Source organism: Suncus etruscus, chromosome 1, assembly GCF_024139225.1.
Source record: "Suncus etruscus isolate mSunEtr1 chromosome 1, mSunEtr1.pri.cur, whole genome shotgun sequence".
Taxonomy (NCBI): domain Eukaryota; kingdom Metazoa; phylum Chordata; class Mammalia; order Eulipotyphla; family Soricidae; genus Suncus; species Suncus etruscus.
Genome location: NC_064848.1, coordinates 12978832 through 13004517, shown reverse-complemented (window position 1 = coordinate 13004517; position 25686 = coordinate 12978832). Strand labels below are relative to the sequence as shown.

The 25686-nt window shown below is 48.3% G+C and overlaps 1 protein-coding gene across 1 annotated transcript in view; it reads right to left on the bottom strand.

Moving 5' to 3' along the window:
* CCDC33 (coiled-coil domain containing 33) overlaps positions 1-25686 on the bottom strand; it is a 107453-nt gene that overhangs the window by 36506 nt on the left and 45261 nt on the right. Inside the window, 6 exon segments of the mRNA XM_049768781.1 lie at positions 13696-13767; positions 14853-14916; positions 14918-14987; positions 15529-15655; positions 16324-16327; positions 25136-25227. Coding sequence (XP_049624738.1) covers positions 13696-13767; positions 14853-14916; positions 14918-14987; positions 15529-15655; positions 16324-16327; positions 25136-25227 — 429 coding nt within the window.

Here is a 25686-nt window from a genome sequence, read left to right as displayed (position 1 = left end):
GAGGGACATCTAAAGTATCCCACTTCTACCCTAAATCAGTTATTGAGATTTTTGTCTTGGTCACACAGTAGAAAAATAGCTCATCAGCCAGAGAGCTATGCTGGGAGACCAAAGTCATAGTACCAGCCAGGATAGGGATGACTGGCTCAAAGGCTTGAATGTTGAAATCAGGAAGAAAAGGTGGGTGGTTGGGCCCGGAGATATAGCACAGTGGGGTTTGCCTTGCAAGCAGCTGATTCAGGACCAAAGGTGGTTGGTTCGAATCCCGGTGTCCCATATGGTCCCCCGTGCCTGCCAGGAGCTATTTCTGAGCAGACAGCCAGAAGTAATCCCTGAGCACCGCCCCCCCCAAAAAAAAAACAAAAACAAAAAAAAAAAGAAAAGGTGGGTGGGATGCATCTTCAGCTACACATATGAATCAGGCAAATGGGGACATGGAACCTTCTCTACCCCCATCTGCCACTGCAATCCTTTAAAAAAATGATTCCTTTATGCTTAAAATACAACTTGAGGGCTAGAGATACAGTATAGCAGTTAGGGCATTTGCCTTGCATTCAGCAGATCCAGGTTCCATCCCCAGCACCAGACCTGAGCATTGCTTTGGATGACTAAAAGACAAAAAGTCAAAGATTATACAAGTTTCTCTGAAGAAGAGAATAAATGAATAAACACAAAATCTCTTTAGGTTTATGCCAATAGAATTAAGGGGCAAAACAGAGATGTCATACAAGTATTGGGGTATACTGTCCAGTCTAAGGGCCTCATTCCCATTCCCAAGCCTCAGACCATTCCAAGAAGAGAGTAGCAATGTGAACCCTCTTGGGATGGGAAGAAATGCTCTGGGGAGTGGGGGGTAGAGTTGGGGCTTGAGGCCTCCTGGTCAGTTCATACTCAAACCCAGTCTGCACTTCCATATGGAAACTATTGGCTCCCTCAGCTGCTTCTCTTATCACCTATGATTTTTGTAATAGGGAGGCCAGATGCATGTGAAGGCTCCCCTGGATACACCAGGACCTCTGTGCAAGCCTCTGAACCAGGGGCACTTTCTGGCCATGGTGTAGTTCAGAGAAAACCTACATCCTGTTAATACCACCACCTCCATGGCTCAGGTGCTCAGGGAGGGTGGGGACCAGGAGAGAAAAAAGGAAAGCACAAGTCAGAGATGGACTCTCTGCTGACCAGGCACACCCTAATGCTGATTCAGGACCTATAATGCCATTTGCCCTCATTTCCAGGCAGAAAACCAATCTCCATGGCCTAGATTTCATAGACCGACATCTAATCCAGTTAGGGGAGGAAGTCAATGTAATGAAATCAAGGGCGAAGTCTCCAGAGGGGACTCATTCCTTCTCAAAGGAGGGCCATGTGGATAAAAGAGTCCTCCCCCACTGCCTGCCTCAAGTATGCCCATGCTGAGTGGCCTGTCTGCCTCCACCCCCAGTGCTCTCAGTGAGGGCTTGCTGGACATCTGGTTGGTACTGGCTAAAGGCATAATTTTTTCTTTTCTATTATTTTTGTATTGAATTATATCTTTAGAAACATTGAGAATGAGGGATATGAATACATTTGAAATTAGCAAATGTGTCCTATAACTTTAGAAACAAAGGAAATAAAAATAAACACAAGCCAAAGATTTTACTGTAGGGCCCGGAGAGATAGCACAGTGGCGTTTGCCTTGCAAGCAGCCGATCCAGGACCAAAGGTGGTTGGTTCGAATCCCGGTGTCCCATATGGTCCCCGTGCCTGCCAGGAGCTATTTCTGAGCAGACAGCCAGGAGTAACCCCTGAGCACCACCGGGTGTGGCAAAAAAAAAAAAAAAAAGATTTTACTGTAGGAGACTTTTAAAATTTCCAAATGTAGGGGTAATGGTCAAAGGAGACTCCCAATGTTTTTTTAATTTTACTTCATTTGATATTGCTTAAGAATTTTGAAGTCATAATTTTATGTAGATTCTAAGAGTGATCCTATCTGATCCATAAAGTTTTGTTAACAAGATTAAAATTAAGTTGATGCTGGTCTCTATTTTCAGACAAGTGCCTTTCACACTAGTCCCAGGGGGCAGAAAAGACTGCACATCTGTGAACTGGGGTCTGTTCAGTCCAGCCCACCCACCTCTGGCTCTACTCAGCATCCTTCATGCCCTGCCAGACTCCATGGCTCTGTCCTGCTCTCCCATCTGTCTGATTCCAAAACCACTTCATGCCAGCCCTTCTCCCTGTTTCTGCCTGCATTTCCAACACCTGCTCCTGTAAAGCACTATGATCCAGTTTTGCTTAAGCAAGAAGGGGACACTGTGGGTGGCTGACATTTCCCCCTTTTTGGGAGGGCCACACCAGTATTGCTCAGGGGCTCTTCCTGGCTGTCCTCAGGAATGGCCCCTGATTGTGTTCAGGGTTTCAGGGGGTTTTTGGACACATTTGCAAGGCAAATGCCTCACCTCCTGTACTAGCTCTCCAGCTCGAGCGGCTGACTTTATTGTATTATTTTGAGTTTTGAACTACATCTGGCAGTGCTCAGGGATTACTCTTGGCTCTGTGCTCAGGGATCTCTCCTGGTGGTGTTCAAGGGGCCATATAGGATACCAGAGATTGAGCCCAGGTCTGCCATGTGCAAAGAAAGTGCCCTGCCTGCTGTACTATCATCTCTCTGGCTCCCTTGGTGGCTGACTTTTATAGGAAATACTTTAGATCTCCATGTAGCACAGAGCCCCAGGAAGGCCCAGGCAGCAGAGTTTTTGTCACAGGAGATACCAGATACCCACACAGCCTGGTGCCCACACAGCCTAAATTCTGCTTCATCGTTCCCTCTTCAGAGGCTCAGCTCTGCCTCTGTAGACCTCTGGTTTTCCTCTGCTCCTGTTTGGGAGGGGATTCCCCCCTCCCCTCTTTACTCCTCATGGGAAGGAAGCTTGTCTAAGATGACAGGGAGGAGCCAAGCTGCTGAACCTGGGGGACGGGATGGGGGAATTGGGGGAGAACATTAGGCTAAAACTGGAATATGGTTAGAGAATGGGGCCTTAGGAGCTCAGTCCTATCCAGTCCAGTCTTACATTGTTTTCTCCCCTCACCACCCCCAGTAAGGGTAATTGCTGCTGACCCAGCCTACAAGCCTGTTTATTTGCAAGTTTTCTTCAGCACACCCTGCCTTGCCTGCAGAAACAGCTCAGGGCTGACAAGTGGCCCTTGCTCTGGGGCTTCGTGGCTGTGGCACATGCCGCTTCGCTGTAATTGGAGCCCCAACTAGAAGAGCTCAGAGAGATGCACAGCCACGCGCGGGTTCAGACGCAGAGCCTGGCCCCGCTCTTCCTCCTCCACCACTGCAGCTGCCTCACCGCACTTAAGAGCCTGCAGAAAGTCTATTGATGCGGAGCAGGCCAATGGTAACACAGGCTTGAGGCCTCTGGGGTCACCTGTTTCTCCCCCACTCCCTGAGCATCTTCCACCTTCTTGCTATCCACGCAGTCCCCGAGATCCCTCAGCATGCAAAATGCAACAGTTCCAGCCTGCACAGACAATTACAGAGCAGCCAGGATGCAGCTGCTGTCTGTGGTCCTGAAGCCGTCCGCCTTCCTGCCTGTCCCACTTGCCCAGCCAGGCCTGCTCACAGGCGTCCGCATGCTCTTAATTCAATTAGCTGGCCCTGAACCCTCCCTAGGGAGCCTGGAGCGGAAGCTGACAAATTCTGTTTAACAAAGACATTTGTCCCCCCGCCCTGCTGGCTTTGGACTCTGCCCGCCTGTATCCCGCTCATTAAGTATCTAACAAAGTGCGTCCCAAGAAATCTGCTTCCAATCGCTAGTAATTCAGGAGGCCTGATGCAATTTTCTCCCTGATAAGGGTGTCTCGCCCGCTGGCAAGCTCTATAATGAGCCCCATGCTCTGTGCAGCGGCTCCCCAATCAGTCACCAGCTTTGTCATTTCCTGTGGCCACCGCTGCAGGTTCTTATCTCTCCAGCTGAAGGCGAGGTTCAGACAGCCACTCCTCTAAGTGGGCTCCCTGTCCTCACCCGCTGCATATTCGCAAACCTCATTGATGGCTTGAACTGGCAGCTGCAATGGGGTTGGAAGCTCTGAATCTCCACCAGCCACGAAGGGCCCGAGTGTTAAGCCTCACTGGGACCATGCTTCGTTTTCCAGAAAAATGTCAGAGGGTTAATCTACGAGCAAGTTGTAGGGTCAGGGGAGGGGAGTTGGTAATAAGGATTTAAAAAAAATTCCGGCAGGGATTTTAGTATTAAATAGAGCCGCCTTAAGGCTCACAGGAGAGGCTGTGAACTCACTTCTTCTTAGCCTGCTGCATTTTGATTTTTTTTTCTCCCCCTTGACTTTTTCCCATTCACAATTTCTCCTATTCATAGACCTTTCCAGCATACTCAGATCATGCCCTACTTCACTCAAAAATCTTCAGCTTCCCGTCACTTTATGTCAATGCCTAAGACCCAATCTCCAGTCTCACTGACTACCAGTCTCCATATGTCTCAGAAGATCCGGACATCACCATCATTCCTTGTAGCTGAGTTCTCCATCTCACAGCTGTTTCCATGTCAGCAATGGTCAGCTTCACAGCTTCATGACTAATTGGAAAAGATGCCACACCAAGTCCCTAAGACTCATGGGGTACACAGGTCACCTGACTGAAAACTCTGGGATGTCCTGGGATAAAGGGGGTGGACTGATATCCCTGCTCTGCTGAAGCCCTGCAACTGTACCCGCAACCTACAGATGCTGCCATGCAAAGTATGAAATCAACATGCCTTTTCTGCTTTATGCATGACTAATCTGTAGAGACTCTATGTCAATAAAGCTTCCAGGTGTATTGGTTTTGGGCTGAAACTATGGGGTCTTCTTGGAGTGGAGGGTGGGCAGTCTCCCCCCACTGTTCCCTAGACTATCAGAAGCCTCAGCAACCACACATATATCTGACAGCTACCTCTTATGTAAAAATGACCCAGCATCACTGTTTCATGACCAGTCTTGAAGAGATGCAAGCCAAACCACCAGAACTCATGGGTACATCAGTTTTTAGACTAAAAACTCTGGGGCCTCCTCTGAAGAGGAGCAAGCAGAAAATTAATTGTCCCAGTTCTACAAATTCTGGAGCTATTAGAATACAAGCTTGCATACTCAGCCACAAGTCACCTCCAGGTTCCACAATACTGATACCCCAGTGGGAGCACACCAAACTAGATGGAAAAGTAGCATGGATGCCAATTAAGCTCAAAAAAAACAATAACAGGTGGGAATGCCCTTAATTTACCGTCACTATGTTACTGAAATACAACTGTGAAAAACTTGTAAAAAAATGAAAAAAAAAATACAATAACACAGAATAGACAATTAGCAACAGACAGCTTAGTGAATATTCAATGACTTTAATGACCCTATTGAGAGATACAATCTATTTTCACAAATTTTCTTTTACTTATTTCTCTATAATTTCCTTAACCATTTAGTTGTAACAAGCAATGTAAGATAAATTATTTTGTTCCCTAAGGGCAAGCTTGGGGTTGCATAGAGGACTGAGGAGAATGGTTGAGGGAATGTTAGGCTGGTGGTAGGATTGGTGTTGGAGCATTGACTGCCCAAAACAACTGTATTATGAACAACTTTGCAGACCACAGTTTTTAAATAAAGTTAAAGATAAATTTTAAAAAATGATTGCTGGGCCCGGAGAGATAGCACAGCGGTGTTTGCCTTGCAAGCAGCCGATACAGGACCAAAGGTGGTTGGTTCGAATCCTGGTGTCCCATATGGTCCCCTGTGCCTGCCGGGAGCTATTTCTGAGCAGACAGCCAGGAGTAACCCCTGATTGCTGAGGTCTCTTTCAGATGTTGTTCTGTGGCTTTGTACTGTGGATCCCTTTGCAGGAAGCACCAAGGACTTGTGTGCAGAACTCAAACTATTCTTTTCTTCCTTCCCCTGACTTGTGCATCTCACTGTTCTTACTTCACCCCAACTAGAAGCTTTAGCAAGATGGGGTGATGATCTGTTTTAGGTGTTTCTGAGGTTTAGGCCAGAGCTGCTGCTGCTTCTTTTTTTGCTTTTGGGACACACCCAGCAATGCTCAGGGTTTACATTTGGCTTTATGCTCAGAAATCACTCCTGGAAGGAGGAGACTTAGGAGACCATAAGAAAGGCTGGGAATTAAACTTGGGTCAACCACAATCAAGACAAGTACCCGCCTACTCTCTATTATCTTTCTAATCCAAGGCCAGAGCTTCTTAATTAAAGGCCAAATAGCTCACCATGGCCCTCCAGGATACTCCAAGGGGACCACAGAGAAAATCAAAGAGACTAGGGGCCCAAATGGTAGGATGGAAAGTACATGAAGGGAAGGATGCCACAGAAAGCAAAGAATGCTAGCAGGGGCCCACAGGGTTGGAAAAGGCTGAGAAACATGACCATAGGCTTTGCTAGTCTGGTTTTGAGATAGGAGAACCAAAGAACAGCCCCACTTTTTTTATTTTTGTTTTTGGGCCACACCTGGTGATGCTCAGGGGTTACTTCTGGCTATGTGCTTAGAAATCTTTCCTGGCTTGGGGGCCATGTGGGAAGCCGGGAGATCGAACCACACTCTGTCCTAGGTCATCGATTGCAAGGCAAATGCCAGGCCGCTATGCCACTGCTCCGGCCCCTTCTTGTTAAGATCTGTCAGTTCCTTGTATCTCTGCTTCCTAGGACCCTTCTTCTAAGATGGCAAAGCAGGCCAGGGCAAGTTTATGGCCATCCTCAGCATGCTCTTCTCCTGACTCAGTGCACATCATCTCTGCCTGCCTTTGCATGCTCATATTCTCAAGGCCACCTGGGCCCTGTATTAGTACCATGCTTGGGGTGAGTCTTCAGGGCAGCATCTGACTGGACAGTGTGAATGGTGCTTCTCTGGCCTGGGAACCATAGGCCTGCTTGTGAGGCTGCCTTTTCTGCATTATCTCCACAGCCCTGTCAGGCACATCAGGCTTGGCCTTGGGGGGAGGACTGTCCTTTCCTTCTCCATTTCTTCACTCCTTGAAAAATTACTGTGAGTCCACACCTGTGGTGCTGGTATCATTCATCTTCAGCACTTGACAAGGCTCCTGGCATCCTCATGGATGTGACTGGAGGTGGGGGTATGCTGTTGTGAGGCACCAAGTGATGGATGAGCTGGGCTTTTTCTTCCCTCCCCCCAAGGGCCTTGCCCAGCCCTGATAGGTCATATGCTGTCAGCAGCTGGGCTGAGCTAGCCCAAACAGCTCCTTGCTCCATGTCTGCCAGACACCCCACCTTGGCACTTTCACAAGAGCCCACATTGGATTTCCCCTAGTTTCTGGCTGGGAGGGAATGCCACCCACTTCTTCCAATGAAGAATGAGAAACTCACAATGACTAAGATTGAAAGATTCAGGATTCAACTCTGATAGGAGGATGTTCACTTTTGTTTGTTGTTTGTTTGTTTGTTTGTTTGTTTAGGCCTTATTCATGGCTCTGTGCTCAAGGATCACTCCTGGCAGTGTTCGGGGGATCAAATAGGGTGACAGAGATAGAACTGGGATTGGCCAAGTGCAAGGCAAGAGCTTTCCCTACTGTACTGTCTATCTCTCTGTCTCTGTCCCTCTGACTCATCTAGAGAGGGTTGCAGACAGTTTTTCTGGAGGACAGAAGCAGCAGAGAAGGTGGGCCCTAATTCTGCAGAACCTGAATCTTTTGTGTTAGAGGGGGAGGAGGGGCAGGCTTGCTCAGAAGTTGCTTTGAAGACTAGGCCAGGGCTGTCCTGTGTGGCTTCCTCCCACCAATGCATAAAAATGTATGAAAAACCAATGTGAGTCTGCTTGTTCCAGACCTTCCCCCTTCACACTCACAAAGCAGTCACCTGTCTCCACTCTATAGGCTGGTCTCTGGCGGAGGATTTTAGAGTTGTCTGCAATAAAATGCTAGGGCTCCTCAACACATGTCCAGGGCCCTGCTCCACCCTCACAGTGACAGAACAGAGAGGGGTCAGGAGGGTCCAGGGTGGGTGGTAGATGCCACCTACTTTAATCAAATGCACCATCCCTGTGAAAAATCCAAGGGAAACTGGGATCAAGTTCTTCCAGCCTCTCTTTGAGCTGAAGGCCAATGAGGAGGAGGTGGAAAAGAAGGAAGAGGAGGAAGAAGAGGAGGAGGTAGCTGTGAGCACCTACCTACTGTGTGCCTACCAGACTCCAGTCCTCATGGTTCAGCCTGCACCATTATCAGCCTCAGTTCAAAGAGACTGGGAGCTGGAGGGCACTAGGGTGGCACGGGCTGGTGGAAGGTTGATTAAAGAGGCCAGCTGCCAGCCTGGAGAAGCACAGACACCCAGGGGAACCCGATCACACTCTTCAAAGAGAAGAGGCTGAGCTCAGAAAGGGGGGTGGAGAAAACCAAGGGTATATTCTTGTGTGTGTGTGTGTGTGTGTGTGTGTGTGTGTGTGTGTGTGTGTGTGTGTGTGTGTGTTGGGGTTGTTGGGCTTCATACCTGATGGTGCTCAGGGACTACTCTTGTTCAGAAATCACTTCTAGTGAGTGCAAGAATTGAACCTGATTGACTACTTATAAGGCAAAGTGCCTTAACTCCTATGTTATCAACTGGGCCCATCTGCATGTAATTCTACACATATCTTCCTGATGCCCAGGGAAAAGTTCTACCCAAGGTCAGAGAAACTTCATGCATATTATTCCAAATCAGAAGACTGCCCCTCTCACCAAAGAAGTTTAGTCTTTCTGCACCATGCTGCCTGTTAGTCTATCAGATAACCACATACTCGGGTTCCAGGGAGGCAGGACAAAGATCCTGGCACATCTCCTCCCTGCCAACACCACCCCTCGCCCTGAACAGATGAGCTCAAGATTGGGTGAGAGTTCCTGGAGGTTGTATTTCCCCTAGCACAGGAAGCTTCTTGGGAAGCCCCCAACAGATCAGAACAAGAGGAGAGGCCAGGATGCCTACACTTGATGGATGGTACAGTCTGGGGAGCTGCTGAGAAGAACCACTTGTCTGGTGCTGCCTGTTTGCTGCCTGTTCACATGGGAATGTGGACTAGAGAGTGCACAGGGGCTAAGGCTCTTACCTGGTTCATGGCCAACTCTGGTTTGATCTCCCAGGACCCCATATGGTCCCTCTTGAACCCTGCCAGAGCCAGAGTAAGCCCGGAGCACTGAGAGTATGACCCCAAAAGAATTTCAGATCCATGAGTTAGGGGTGATGTGCAGGTAAAGTGGAGTGAGAACAGTGTTCATAGCTGTGTCAAGGGAATAGAATGGCATGGGCCAGACTGTGTGGACATGGGGATGCATGTGTCTTTTTTTTTTGTTTGTTTTTTTTGGGTCACACCCGGCAGTGCTCAGGGATTACTCCTGGCTCCACGTTTAGAAATCACTCCTGGCAGGCTCAGGGGATTATATGGGATGCCAGGATTCGAACCAATGACCTTCTGCATGAAAGGCAAACGCTTTACCTCCATGCTATCTCTCTGGCCCGATGCATGTATCTTAACTCCTGTCTATCTGTTTGGCCCCTCAAATTTTTATTCACTTTTTTTTTGTGGGGGGGGGGGACAAACCTAGAGTTGCTCAGGGTTTACTCCTGGCTCTGTGCTCAGGAAGCACTCTTAAACCATATGGGATGCTGGGAATTAAATCTGGGTTGGCCTGGGGGACATCAAGATTCCAGAATCCATAAAGTCCATCACTAGCTGACTCACAGCTTCACCACAAGAATTTCTCAGTTTCTCTACAGGTGTGGGTGTGTCTGTGATACGCATGCATGAGTATGTATGTGTGCTTGGTAGGTATGAGTGTCCTTGCTAAGGCATGAATGTGTCTGTAAATCTGTGAAGATCCCAGGGTACACTCCCCGCCCCCAGGGTATACTTTTGAGTGCATTTGTAGGTGTCCAAGTGTGTATCTGAATTTCCTCTAATATTATTTTCCTGTAGTACACGCCCCATCTGGATCTCCTTTCTTTTCCTTCTTCTCAGAAATCCATTATCGAGAGGGTTTTAGAAAAAAAAAAATTCGCCTTCGGGGAGAGGGGGCTGGGGGAAGGAGAAGCTAAATTCACCAGGCCCAGATCAAAACACTCAGAGCTAAATGAATTCGGCAGTGTTTTCCCGCATGACTTGGAGGGATAATTTAGTGAGGCTGCCAGCTGGAAGGAAAGGGATTAATTCTGCACTTAGCACAGCTCGGGTGAATAATTCATCATGGAGACCTTTTTGCCCAGCCTGGGCAGCCCTGCCCACCTGCCTGTTGCCTGCCTGCGTCCTCCAGGGTCCTGACCAAGCTCTGCTTTCACGGGCCCGGAGGACTGAACTTAATCTGGGAAATTGGTGAGCTTTTGCTAGAAGGACCTGCTGATCCCTTTCTTAAGGACTTTTGCTGCTTCTGCGTAGTCCTGTCCTGAGATCTAGGGCATGGGACTGTCACATGTGACAGAGGTTCTCTCTCACCAGGAGATTCAAGAGGCAGACAGAAGGCCAGAACGACAGCACAGCAGTAGGGTGTTCGCCTTGCACTCGGCCTACCCGGGATGGAACCAGGTTTGATCACAGGCATTCCATATGGTCCCCCAAGCCTGCTAGGAGCTATTTCTTTTTTTATTTTATTTATTTATTTGGAGTAATTCTGAGCACAGAGCCAGGAGTAACCTTGAGTGCTTGCTGTTGGGTGTGACCCCCCCTAAAAAAAAGAGGCAGAACATTGTACCATGGAGGGAATGCTGAGGGGACGGCCCATATACTTCCCAAGGGCCTGTGGGTACTTTCCTAGCCCAGTCTCTCATGCCCCACACCAGAATCTCCCTGTTTGTCAAGAATTAGCCCAGGAGTACTGGCTATTTTTTGTTTTTGTTTTTGGGCCATACCCGGTTGTGCTCAGGGTTACTCTGGGCTCTGCTCTCAGAAATTACTCCTGGCAGACTTAAGGAACCATATGGGATCCAGGGGATTGAACCTGGGTCAGCTGCATGCCCTACTCTGGCCCCATGATGTCAACCTAATTTTTTAATCTTAATCTAAATTTTTAATTTTTATTTTATTTTTTGGGGGAGGTCATACCTGGCAGCGCTCAGGGGTTCCTCCTGGTCCTATGCTCAGAAATTGCTCCTGGCAGGCTCTGGGGACCATATGGGATGCCGGGATTTGAACCTTCTGCATGCAAGGCAAATGCCTTACCTCCATGCTATTTCTCCAGACTCTTAACCTAATTTTTTTAATCACAATCTATTTTTTTCTGGTACACAAAGTCTGCAGGAATGGACTGGCTTAATGTCAGTATCTGTAGAAATTTCTTGGGTTTGTGGTCTTAAACTGCCCACAACCTTATTTTGTGCCTTTTCTAGCACCAGAGAGAAGAAAAAATTTCAGCAACTGACCTCAGAGTTCAGGTGAGGCTGGTTAAAGAAGGGAGCCATGGAGCACAGGACTTAGTCTCTGGGACCTTTTTATACGGATCTATCCAATGGTAGGAGACATGATTGAATTTAAAAAATGGGGGGGGGGGGTTTGAGGTGGCGCTAGAGATAAGGTGTCTGCTTTGCAAGCGCTAGCCAAGGAAGGACCACAGTTCGATCCCCCGGCGTCCCATATGGTCCACCCAAGCCAGGGGCAATTTCTGAGCGCTTAGCCAGGAGTAACCCCTGAGCACCAACGAGTGTGACAAAAACAAAACAAAACAAAACAAAATGGGGGGGAGAGATCAAAAAGATAGCATGGAGGGGCCGGAGAGATAGCATGGAGGTAAGGCGTTTGCCCTTCATGCAGGAGGTCATCGGTTCAAATCCCGGCGCCCCATATGGTCCCCCGTGCCTGCCAGGAGCAATTTCTGAGCCTGGAGCCAGGAATAACCCCTGAGCACGGCCGGGTGTGACCCAAAAACCACAAAAACCAAAACCAAAACAAAAAGATAGCATGGAGGTAAGACATTTGCCTTGCATGCAGAAGGACAGTGGTTTGAATCCTGGCATCCCATATGGTCTCCCAAGCCTGCCAGAAGCGATTTCTGAGCATAGAGCCAAGAGTAACCACTGAGCACTGCCAGGTGTGTGACCCAAACACCAAAACAAAAAGGAACTCCCTTCCCCTGTCCAATATTCTACATCCTAATGCCTGTGACCCCTAACAATTCAGTTCAGCAATGAGCTGAACTCTTGAAATTATATGGCACAGGTATACGAGCTTGACCTAATCAGAGTTTGGAGGGCTAGAGAGATGTACAGATAATATGAATCACTTGTCTTACATATGTTTATGTCTGTAGTGTCATCCAGTTCTTTTTTGGGGGTGTGTGTGTGGCACTCCCAGCAGTGTTCAAGGGTTACTTCTGGCTCTGTATTCAGGGATCACCCCTGGTGGGGCTCAGAGGACCATATAGAATGCCAAACCTGGGTTGGTTGTTTTAGACTCCAAACCCTGAAGCCACAACTCACCTTTAATGAGCAACAAGCCTGTAGCAGCTTAAAAGTTTACTCACGGGCCCGGAGAGATAGCACAGCGGTGTTTGCCTTGCAAGCAGCCGATCCAGGACCAAAGGTGGTTGGTTCGAATCCCGGTGTCCCATATGGTCCCCCGTGCTTGCCAGGAGCTATTTCTGAGCAGACAGCCAGGAGTAACCCCTGACCCCCCCCCCAAAAAACAACAACAACAACAACAAAAAAGTTTACTCACCCCTTCCCCTTCTTTCCAGAAACTGCTCCCCCTCGCATTCCCAGGCCAAATTCTGAGAAAATGAGATGTCAGCTTGTACCAGAGTGGTCAAAGCCTCCTAGTTATGAAGGCCATTCTGTTTTTTTTTTGTTTTTTTGTTTTTTTTTTTGTGGTTTTTGGGTCACACCCGGCCGTGCTCAGGGGTTATTCCTGGCTCCAGGCTCAGATAATTGCTCCTGGCAGGCACAGGGGACCATATGGGACGCTGGGATTCGAACTGATGACCTCCTGCATGAAAGGCAAACACCTTACCTCCATGCTATCTCTCCGGCCCCCCATTCTGTTTTTCAGCCCAAACAGAATCAGAACAGATTAGGCGGAGGCAGGAGTTAGGACATCTATGAGACATGAGACATCTGTGTAAGGGATTGACACAGAGAGTGAAAATGAAAATTGAACCAATCATGTATACTGTGGAAGTTAAACTGTTTGTATTGACCAATGAAATGCTTAGCTTGCTAAAGCCTGTTAACCCTGTATAAACTGCCTGTTAGTTTCACTCAGGGTCCTTGTCTTTTCAGGGGCCCAGCTAGGTATATAAACTCCCTTTTGCATTTTACATTATCAGAGGTGGTCTTTGACTCTCAGCGCCAGTTGGGTGGTCTCCTCGTACCCTAACAGCTGCACACAAAGCAAATACACTTCCTACTTACAATCACTATGGCCCTATGGGATCCATGATTTGAATCCCTGGCACCATATGTGTTCCTCTGAGAACTGAACACTGCCAGGTGTGACCCCAATGAAACCAATCAAGAAACAATATGAAAATATAAACACACAAGTGACCTTTGAGTTAGTTCCAGGGCTAGGCAGGGCCCATGTCCACTCTGGATAACTTCAATTCTCAACTCTTCTCAACTCAGCATTCTCTCTGCTCTTCTGAAGCCACACCTCAACATGCCCAACCAAGGCAGCAGCCCAACTCTTCCAGAGGCCCAGCTGCCCGCCTTGCTCCAGTGTTGAGCCTGCTCAGAGGGCATGCAACTCAGTCTTACCTCCAAGGAATGCAGCTGCAAAGAAAGATCCACTGTGGGCGCTTCCCCATCCATGGTTTTTAAGTTGGTGTCCTGGGGAGGGGAGGAGGAGACAGTCACACCACAAAGACAGTGCTTTGTGTTCACAGTTTGTGTTCACAATTTCTAGTCTCCAACCCTGGTTGTTGAGTTCTTTGCCCTAAGAGTGGGAGGCAGATGAGAGCAATCTCCTCCCTCACTCATCGCACTGTGATGCATGACCCCTTCCAATTTCCACATAGACCCAGCTGGCACCCACAGTCTTTTTTCCTGTTGGGGTGATTGAAGGAGAAACATTGGTAGTGGATTTTCATGCTCAGCTGGCCAGATGCACTTTAGCAGTGACAGTAGTGGTGTAGAATTAACTGTTTAAACAGGGGGCCAGTTCACTGTCCCTCAGACCATTGGAGGGTCTGACTATAGTAAAAACAAAACTTATGACATATTCTTATGCACACTGCATATATCTTATTTTGCAATGAAGAAACAAAACAGATACAAATACAATATGTGGCCCGAGGCCCATAGTTCGAGGACCACTGAATTAGATAATGATCTGAGACTATTCACTCAGAATCTATTCTGAGTGTTTAGTAGATATTTGCTGATGAATTTTTCTAGTAAGCCGACAGGGAGAGCCAGATAGTTACCCTATACCCAGTCTACAGGTAAGAAAACTGGGGTATGGAGATTTTTGTTTTTCCCTGGCCAGGGAAGCTAGTCAGAGACTCTTAGGTATCTTTCTTGGGGATATCCTGGGCTTCTTCCCAAGTTGTTTGGTCAATTTTCTTTTGTGGTGAGCAACACCTGGTTGTGTTCAGAGCTTACTCCTATGCTCATGGATCATTCCTGGTGGTGCTTGGGAGACTCTATATGGTACTGGGAATTCTAACTGAGTTCTCTGAGTGCAAGACAAGTGCCTTAACCATGCACTATCTCTCTGGTACCTGTTTGGCAGTCTTATCACAAGATTGGAGACAAGATGGTACTTGGGGGAGCCCAGGGAACCCTTCATGCCAAATAAGATCTCAGCTTCCCTGATCAAGGCCTGGGAGGAGACAGTTGGGGAAGCCAGACTATCCTGGGACTAGAGATTGGGTGGAGCAGAAGACAGAGGTGGTGAATGCTGTGGGGCTTACCATGATGGGGAGTCGCTTCACACGCAATCCATGCAGGTTTTTCTCTGTCTGCACCTTGTGGTACACTGTTCAGTGGCAATACAGAGAGGCCCAGATGCTTCTTACTAAAGACACTGGGCTTGGAGCCTCTCATTGCCAGGGAAGGGCCCAGTGAGGGCCTCACACCACAACATCTCACTTCTCCCATGCATCACCCCTACCTCTCTTATATCCTGGCATTTCCCTGTGTAAACTCTCCTTTCCTCCCTACTCTTCAGTGCTTCCCTAATTCCCACAACTCCCTCTATGTCCTGTCTCTGGGCTTTTAAATGGATCTGTGTCTAACAGTGGCTTCTTTAGTTATTTATTTTTTCTTTCAGGGCCAGGGCATATTCACTGATATTCAGGGGTTACTCCTGGCTCTGAACTCAGAAATTATTCCTGGAAGGCTCTGATCTTATAGTGGAATTAAGACTGTGGATCCCTAGAGCTGGCATCTAAACTCTGCCTCCCCCCACTTCCTTGCTCTTTGACAGGGGAGCTGCAATGCGAATGTGAGGTTCAAGGCTAGGAATGAGCCTTGGCCCTGCCCCTAGCTTCAATGTGGATGGGGCTGGGGCTCCCTCTTGCAAACCGGTACAGTGGGGTGATCTGGCTTCCCTGACCTGCCTTGCACATCTTACTTTCACCTTACTGGAAGGGGAAGGGAAGTACTCCAGCTCCAGGGCTGCGTCCTTAGAGAAACTGGTGGCTCCTTCTCTGCTCTGGAAGAGGAAGGACTGATTCCATGAAGGCAGCTCTAAGGGCATCCTGGATTTTGACCTCTGGAAGGAGAAGTCAGCAGCTAATGGTGGCACCATAGCATCTTACCCAAAAGAGATGCCCTGAAACTTGGTGTGTGAGTGTCTAATCAAGTTACAAATACTCTCCCCAAGATCAAAGTTATAGATATTGGGACTGAAAAAGTAGGGCATTTGATGACCAGGGTTTGTTTCTCAGCTTCCCATATGATCTCCCAAGCATGGCCAGGAATAATTCCATAATTCCTGGGCATTGCTAGGTGTGACCCAACCCAAACACTAAAAAAAAAAAAAAGTTAAATATCAACGGATATATACTACTCAGTATAATACAGACAAGGAGAAAGATTTTTTTGTGTATATGTTTGTTTTTGGGCCACACTCTGCAGCGCTCAGGGCTTACTTCTGGTTCTGCACTATAAATCACCCCTGGCATGCTCAGGGGACCATATGGGATGCCGAGAATTGAGCCCAGGATGGCTGCATACAAGACAAACACCCTACCGCTGTGCTATCAATCAGGCCCAAGGAGAAAGACTTTTAAAAGACACCCACATTTCTACATAAAGTTTCAAAGAATGGCATGAATCATTATAATTTCCTTTTTATATATGCAGCTATCATCCCAACATCTTGCCTTTCTCATTTGCCATAAAAACCTCAGTATATTCTGAGTCACAAGCAACACTTACCACTCTTAAATTGAGGGGGATAGTGTCAAGTTCACACTTCATAGTTACTTCCAGTCCACTTTCCCTGACATAACACTGATAATATTACCCAAAGACTTCCCTATATTCCCTCAGCACAAGTATAAGAATGCATATTAGGGGCCGGAGAGATAGCATGGAGGTAAGGCGTTTGCCTTTCATGCAGGAGGTCATTGGTTCGAATCCCGGCGCCCCATATGGTCCCCTGTGCCTGCCAGGAGCAATTTCTGAGCTTGGAGCCAGAAATAACCCCTGAGCACTGCCGGGTGTGACCCAAAAACCACCAAAAAAAAAAAAAAAAAAAAAAGAATGCATATTAAGGTCCTGGGTTGAATGTGGGTGAGGCCAATGTTTACACCTTGGTGAGTGCACCATAGAGCCGGGTCAGAAGGGACTTCCAACTGTATTCTAGTCCCTCTCTGACCCATACAAGATCTCCTGAGACTAAGTGTCTGTAGTGTGAACCTTCAGGCATTTACGGGACAGAAGCTGGGCACAACCACAGTCATATGGGATGGGTAGGACCTTGCATGTGGCTGACCTAGGTTTGATCTCCGGTACCCCATACAGTTCCTTGAGCACTGCCAGGAGTAATTCATGACTGCATAGTCAGAAATAAGCCCTGAGCATTTCTGGGTGCAGCTTCAAAACCAAAACAACAACAACAACAACAACAACAAATAAATGGGTAAAACTAAAACAACAAAACAAGACAGTGCTCCCAATAAAGAATTATAGGTGACATTTTCATGGGTGCTCAGAAAAGGCATCGTATGGTACAGGTATTACAGTGCTTGCCTTAAACATGGCTGACCTGGGTTCAACTATTTGGCACCACATATGTTACCTCAGCACTGCTAGGGATTGATAACTCCTGAGCACAGACTGAGGAAAAATCCTTGAGTATCACACAGTGTGCCACTCCCACAAAAGGAAAAACAAAAACATAACAGAGAAAGCATCTTGTATGCAAGAGGCCCATGTTGATCCTAAAGGGCTCCCAAGATCCCAAAACAACCCTGAGTACAGAACCCTGAATATGATTTCCTTAAAAAGACCCAGAAAAATAGGGCCGGAGAGATAACATGGAGGTAAGGCATTAGCCTTGCATGCAGAAGGACGGTGGTTCAAATCCTGGCATCCCATATGGTTCCCCGAGTCTGCCAGGAGTGAGAGAGCCAGGAGTAATCCCTGAGTGCTGCTGGGTGTGACCCCAAAAAACAAAACAAAACAAAAGACCCAGAAAAGACAGAGAGAAAGGAACAGAGGGAGACCTTGAAGGAAGATTGGGCAAGGTGGGAGGGAAGAAGGAGGGAGGGAGAAAGAAAGATGTTGGGGAAGAAAATCAATCCAAACTAAGAGGAGGGATGGAAGGGCAGAGGATGGACCAGTGGCTTTCAGAATGGGAAACCAGATGGGATGAAAAGGGGGCGCTCAGCCTACAACACCTCCATATGACACTCTGGGGCCCCCACACAGGGAAGGGCTGGGGGTTCTGGATACATTCTGAGGGGCTGCCTGCCAGTCAGGGGCTGTCAATGCTTCCTGTCCCCCAACCCCTGCGGGAATCAGTGACAGCTGAAAAGGTCAACACAAAAACAGGGTGGCAGCTTCAGCAGTTACTGATGCAGGAACTGGAGTAGAAGCAGGGCTGGCCCACACCAGTCATCAGAGGGAGCCTGGGCTCTCAGTGCCTGATGTTCCCTCCTTTGTCTGCTCCTGACCCAGCTCCAGAGGAGATGGGACAGTCCTTTAGAGATGGGGACCATGAATATAGGACAGTGAGGGATGCTTGAAGCACAGGCTCTTGAAAGGCTCAGGGACACTTGGTCACACAGCTTGGGAAGCAATTCCTAAATGCTGTGGGGTTCTAGGACTGTTCCCCAATCCTGCTCATCCCAAAGCCACTCTACCTTCCTCAGGGACCAGAGGGGACTTCAATGGCCTGGGCCTTCCAGGCATTGGGGCAGTCCAGGAGGTCTGAGTCATGGTTCCCCAATATCTAGACATGCTGTTCACTGGGAGTGGACACTTAAGGGGCTTCAAGTGTCTCCTTCAGGGCTTATACTGTGTCTATCAGAGTCTAAGATGCAAAGAACGCACTGGAAGGGCAATTTTCCTAGTTGCTTTCCCAGCATAAGGACCACAGACAAGATTGGGGAGGGTGTCAGCCTCTCATATGATGGAAGAAAGAGTCCAAATCCAGGCTGAAGGAGTGCATGCCAAACGTAGGTGTTGATGATGCCCATGTCTGAGAAGAAAGCAGGGTGCAGGGAGGATATCCACATGCTAAAATGCCATGTGGGGGCCCGGAGAGATAGCACAGCGGCGTTTGCCTTGCAAGCGGCCGATCCAGGACCAAAGGTGGTTGGTTCGAATCCCGGTGTCCCATATGGTCCCCCGTGCCTGCCAGGAGCTATTTCTGAGCAGACAGCCAGGAGTAACCCCTGAGCACCACCGGGTGTGACCCAAAAAAAAAAACAAAAAAAAAAACCTAAAATGCCATGTGGATGAAGAGATGTATTTAACACTGACCAGACCTTCTACAAAGTCATTACATTAAATTGCCTGTCACTGTGGCAGGCCAGCCTTCATCACACAGGCCTGGCTGACCCTTCTGTTTCCTCAGCCTCCTCCCTCTAGTACTGCCTGTTGCACCAAGCACATATGGGGAAGGGTGACTTGTATCACCCTTGGGAGTCTTAAGGTCCTTTGAGCTCTGGGCTCATGGCCCAGGTTTGTATAAACTGCTCTGTGTGACTTTCCTTCTTGATGCCTGTCTTGTCATTGTCCCAGGAGAAATCTCCTAAGTGCCTGCTCTAAGGGTTGTACTGAGATTGGAGGATGCAATTGACAGCAGAGAATGCTGGGAAGGGACAAGCTTAGTTCAAATGAACTCAATAGATGTGTATGCAGCTACTCCATGTTAAATGTCTGTGGGTGTTGCATGGGTTATGGGAGCTAGGGTCATGGTACCTGGAAGTTCTGCAGGGGGTTAGTAAACACACACACATAGTCTCATGCATTTATACACACACTTAGTCACATGCAAGTCTCATAAACTCACATATACAGTCTTATACACTCACACAAAATATACTCAAATAAACTCACATTTAAGTTTGCAAACATAGACCTACACACATAAATCTCACACATTCTCTCTCTTTTTTTTTGGTTTTTGGGCCACACCTGGCATTGCCAAGGGTTACTCCTGGCCATCTGCTCAGAAATAGCTCCTGGCAGGCACAGGGGACCATATGGGACACTGGGATTCGAACCAACCACCTTTGGTCCTGGATCGGCTGCTTGCAAGGCAAATGCCGCTGTGCTATCTCTCCGGGCCCTCACACATTCTCCAATACGCTCACACACACTCAAATACCATCTCACTCTCTCATATACATACATTCAAATACACTCACACTTACACACATACACATATTCCTTACATACATAAATACATATAAATACACTCAAACTATGTAAACACTTACATAGTTTCACACAGATCTCACATATCCACTTGAATATATTCACATAAGTTGCACACACATACAAACACTCAAATAACTCAATCATAGTCTTATATACATAGACATACACTAATCTCACATTGGAAAAGGCCTCTGGGAATCAAAGCCAGGAAGCTGGAGTGGGCAAAGACATGTGAAGGTTTTGTCTTACCTATTACAGAGACAAGGGGACCCCAGGAAGAGAGTTGCTAGAGTTAGGGGCTCATCTCACAGCTTTCCAGAGGATGGCTGAGAGGCTGTGGGAATTGATATGAGGTCAGGGCAATGTGATGGAACTATCTCTGTCAGAGCATGGACACAGATGGGTTGTAGGGCAGAGGTGACGTGGAGTTTTTTTGTTTTGTTTTGCTTTGTTTTGGTTTTGGGGTCACACTCGGCAGCGCTCAGGGGTTACTCCTGGCTCTACACTCAGAAATCACTCCTGGCAGTCTCAGGGGGACCATATGGGATGCCGGGATTCGAACCACCGTCCTTCTGATTGCAAGGCAAATGCCTTACCTCCATGCTATCTCTCCTGCCCCGAGGTGGAGTTTTGGCCATATATGTCTGTTTTTACTCCTGCTTGAGTTTCACCATAAGGAGCTGGTTTAGGATTACAGGTAGACAGACATACACAGTGGGGCCACAGATTCCCTGCACTAAGGCCCCCACAATGTGGAGACAAGCAGTTTATGCTAATTGCAGTCCTGAATGCCTCAGAGCTCATCACTGACCTGGAGGGCCGCTCCACCATGCCTTTTCTCTCCCCATAAACTACAGAAACTTCCGGGGTTCAAGTGCTTTTGATCTGCCCCAGCACTTAAACTCCTTTTCTGTAACTGGCTGTGGCAAGTGCACATGATGCAATTCTTTTTTTTTTTTGTTTTGTTTTGTTTTTGTTTTTGTTTTTGGGCCACACCCTGCGGTGCTCAGGGGTTACTCCTGACTGTCTGCTCAGAAATAGCTCCTGGCAGGCACAGGGGACCATATGGGACACCGGGATTCGAACCAACCACCTTTGGTCCTGGATCTCTTGGATCGGCTGTTTGCAAGGCAAACACCCCTGTGCTATCTCTCAGGGCCCCACATGACGCAATTCTTTTTTTTTTTTTTTGGTTTTTGGGCCACACCCGGTAATGCTCAGGGGTTACTCCTGGCTATGTGCTCAGAAGTTGCTCCTGGCATGGGGGACCATATGGGACACCGGGGGATCGAACCGAGGTCCGTCCAAGGCTAGCGCAGGCAAGGCAGGCACCTTACCTTTAGCGCCACCGCCCGGCCCATCACATGACGCAATTCTAACCAAGGGACTTCATGAATGTTCCCGATTCCTCCTAAAAACCACAAGTAAAACTATACCTTCTATACCTTCTTCCCATATTGCTCCTGTGAGCAGTTGGTCATCTGCAGATGACACTTCCAGGGATATTGGAAAGTATTTTGGGAAGCACCAACCAACTCCTGGCTGTATTCTACTGTGAGAATTTGGCCTCGAGTTCCAAAGCTAGGACACACACACTAAAGAGGGTGAGATGGGTTCAGGAGCTCCAACACGTAAGCCTTTAGCTACTAAGAAGCAGGAAGCTCAGTGGGAAGTCCGGAAAGGCAAGAGAGTGTCTTCCTGAAAACTGAAGTACTTATTAGGAAGGAACCGATCACACCCAGAGGTGGGATTAGGTGGTTTAAACATCAATCCAAAGTACTACAATCAAAGATGTTTCCAACCAATGCGTAACAAGGTACATACTGAGTGGGGTGGGATCTGATTAATCCCACATCCTACTTGGGTCCTTTTGACATATATACTTCATTGTCATCAAACTAAGCTAAGTAGCATATTGTGAATTGGATTTCTGTTACCTAGAGCCCAATACAGCAAGGGTAGTGGTGAGTCCTGCACCCAGGGAACATTTAGAAGAAGGGGAGGGATGGTCTGAAAGGTCCTGTCATTTAGCTTAGGCCAGGTTCTGCCTTTAAATTCTCCTAGAAACACCATCAAATAGAAATTCCAGTTGGAGAAATGGAGCAGATTGCCCAGGACTCCCAGTGCTGGTGTGTCCCAGTGTAGAGGTCAAATCTGAGCTTTTCACACACTCAAATCCTCTCCATAGGGAAACTGGTAGGTGATCACAGTTGCCCAGAGCATCAGAAAGGGAGCCCTGGAAGTCACCTCATTCAACTGCACCCCCTCAAGAGTTGAAGTTTGAGGGGTCACAGGATTTGGTTGTGAGCAAGGGCTGCTGATGACTTCCCTCCTGAATGAGGCTTGGTGTCCTAGTGTCCTCGCATCTTGCCCCACTTTCACTCTGCTGACAGTCTCTGGCTGCCTGCCCACAAGTCCCAATCTGGGCCCCCTGCCCTGTGTCCAGTGACCTTCAAAACATGCCCTGTATCTTCTGGTTCTGGCATCCAGTGCTTCCCTTTGATGTGGTGGGCATAGGGCTGGTCTGGGGAGCTCTGGTAGATGAGACAGGCTGCCAGAGAGGGCCCAGGCTGGGGAGGGGTTCACTCATTAAAACAGGCAGAACCTCCTGCCCCTTGAGATGCCTGCTGATTGGTTTATAATTTTCTGGGCAAATGCAGGGCTGCGTGTGGGGTGCCCCTGGGGAAATCAGGCCGAGGATTGGTTTGGATTTGAAGTCCCAATCCCAGGCTCCCCTTCCGCCCCCACACCTCCCTACGACCATCCCCCTGGCCCTTGTCTGCGCCTTCTTCAAATGTCCTTGCCTGGAAATGAAGGCTGGGGCTCTGAAAGGCTGCCTCATTCTGTTTTTGCCATGTAGACTTGACTGTGAATAGGAAGAGGCAGGTAGACTCTTGAACACCCATGGCAAGTTCAAGGCCCCTAAAATGTTGGATGTCATGCTGTGGATATGTTCTCAGTGCAGGCAGACTATGGGGAGAAATCAGTCTGTACCTGCTACCATCTCCAACAGCCTCCAGTCTTTCTGGGCACCCTCTCCTGTGCACCCCTTCCTTCCCTGTTGTCTGCAAATTGCCCACTAACAACTCTGTTAAAAACTTAAAAATTCTGGGGCCTGGAGAGATAGCACAGCGGCGTTTGCCTTGCAAGCAGCCGATCCAGGACCAAAAGTGGTTGGTTTGAATCCCGGTGTCCCATATGGTCCCCCGTGCCTGCCAGGAGCTATTTCTGAGCAGACAGCCAGGAGCACCTCAGGGTGTGGCCCCAAAACCAAAAATACAAAACAAAACAAAACAAAACAAAAAACCTTAAAAACCCTGAGCCACAGTTGGAGCCTATGTGGTACAGAATGTACCTAGCAGGTCGGGATCCTGAATTCTATCCCCTGTTGCGGCCTGTTGCTGCCTAGCACAGGTATGGCCCCTACTTCAAAGCAATGGGCCAAAGCAATAGTACAACAATAGGGCATTTGCCTTGCAGGCTGCTAGCCTGTGTTCAACCCCTGGCATCCCATATGGTTTCCTGAGCACTACCAGACATAATTCCTCAGTACAGGGGTGATCAAATCAGGGATGATCCCTGAACACTGCCAGAAGTGGCCCCCAAACCAAACCAAATCAACAAACAAACAAACAAACAAAACCTTCAACTCCAGTCCTACGTCCAGGTGCCTCGTCAGTCAGGCTCTTGCCTCTGATTAAAAATAATTTTTTGTATGCTGGCTAAATATATATCATAAAAATGTTACTATTGTCACTGTTTTACATGCTCAATTCAACAACATTAAGGACACTCACCATGTGTAAACATTACTTCTATTTCTAGAACTTCTCATCATAAACACAGTGACTCTTCTTGTTTGGTAAAATTACTCCTACATTAAAAATTCTCCACTTCCCCAGGAACCACCTTTGCACATCTAGTCCCTCTGCCCCGCCTTGTCTGGGTCCATGAGCCAGTGTAAACCTGCAGTATAATTGCGCTGTATGCTCTCTACTGTGCCCTGGGACCCCCACAAGGTACTCTGTGGTGGACATTAAATTCTAAGTTGTTTTGTGTTGATGTGACCTTTGCATGTGGGGACTCTTCTGCTCCTAGGACTCAGAGGACAGCTTCCCTGAAGTACATATGGCATGGCCCTGGAGATATGGGGATCTGATTGGATAAGAGAGTGAGAGAGGAAGGGCAGAGGGAACACGTGATAGGTTCTGAGGGGTGGCACCAGAGAAGGTGCAGGGAAAGCCATATCTGAGAAAACCCTCTCTGGCTGTCTAGAGGAACGTTGAAGCTCATCATTGACTGGATGGTAAAGGAGATGGATATGAGGGGCAACCCCAGGGTGTTCTGGTCCTGCCTTGCCTGACTGGCCCTGGGGTGACAGAGGGATGAGTCAATATGCAGTGCTGGTCGGTGGTGACTCTATGGCCAAGCCTGGCAGTCCAGGGCACCAGTGAACTCTGGATTAATGACAGAGAAGAGGGCAGGACCCACTAAGCTAGGGGTTAGATGCCTGCACAGACGGCTGCTCCATGACTAGGAAAAGTTCATTTTGGTCAAGTGGTCCCTGGGGCTGCTGTGGACTTGGCCACACTGCAGCACCTCAAGAGATTCACCTCTCAAAATGGATCTGACATCCCACCTCCCTTTCAGGACCCTTTGTCAGAATGTCCTGCCTGCTCCTCGGGGAATCCAGGTTTGTGAGGCAGCAAGGTGAATGCATGCATGTGCTTGTATTTACGTATGAACATATGTGTACCCAAATGCTTGTACCGTGCATACAGGATATATGTGCATACACCATGCATATTGTGTATCTGGATGTGCAGAGCCCACAGGAGATTTTAAAATGTGTGCACCAGCCCCTTCATTCCTCGTACAGCATGGAGAGACACAGGTGATCAGAACTCATGACAGTGATGTGAAGGAGTTGGAGACTTCTGGGCCCTCAGAGCCCAGGAAGCAACAGACCACAGTTCATCCTTTCTAGGGAGTGGCTGTCATAGAGGCCCTGGGCAGCAGCTAGCTGCTAGATGGCTAGCCCAACCAAGGAGCCTTCTGGGGAGCTGATCTGGGTGGGATCTGGGAGACTCCTTTAAAGGTCTGGTATTCTCAGTGACCTTAGGCTGGACCAATCAGGGACAATCTCTGGGTCTGATGCTGAGCAGGAGGACAGGAAGAGGTGATGGGGCCTGAGAGAGCCTGAGATCTGCCCTCAGGATCTCTCTGACTAACTCTATCAAGGGCTTCAGACAAATGAAGCTTCCCAGAGCCCCTGGAAGGTGATTTCTAGCACATCAGAATCACAGTTTGGGTTGGCCACGAGTACCCCTAGCCTGTCCAGCAGAGCTGCACATACTGAAAATCCTTGTAGCTGGGAACCACCCAGACCACCACTACCAGTGCTGTGTAGTTGTTGATGAGGAACTCATTGACGCCATGAACAAAGGTCTGGGTTGGCGAAGTGGGTGGGCCCCAGGACAGAGCAGCCTGCCCACACCCTGTGTCCCCATGATGGTCACCTGCCTTGCCAACTACCCTGTCATTCTCTCTTGATCTCAGCTGCAGGTCAGCAGTGGGGCTGGTGGGGTTTGTATCAGGGAGAAGAACAGTTCTGTGAGGGGCAGAACTCAGTTCCTCTTGGGGATTTATGAGTTTTAGACCAGAATCTTTTAAGTTTCCATCAGTCAGAAAGGGCAGAATCTTTTTGCCCTGGCTCTTGCTATGAACTTTGGGGTACAGAGTCTGACAAGAAGAGCTGTGGGTACATTCTTTTTTATTTTTATTTTTTTTTGTTTTTTTTGGGGGCTCAGGGGTTACTCCTGGCTATCCGCTCAGACTCCTGGCTTGGGGGGACCATATGGGACGCCGGGGGATCGAACCACAGTTCGTCCTACGCTAGCGCTTGCA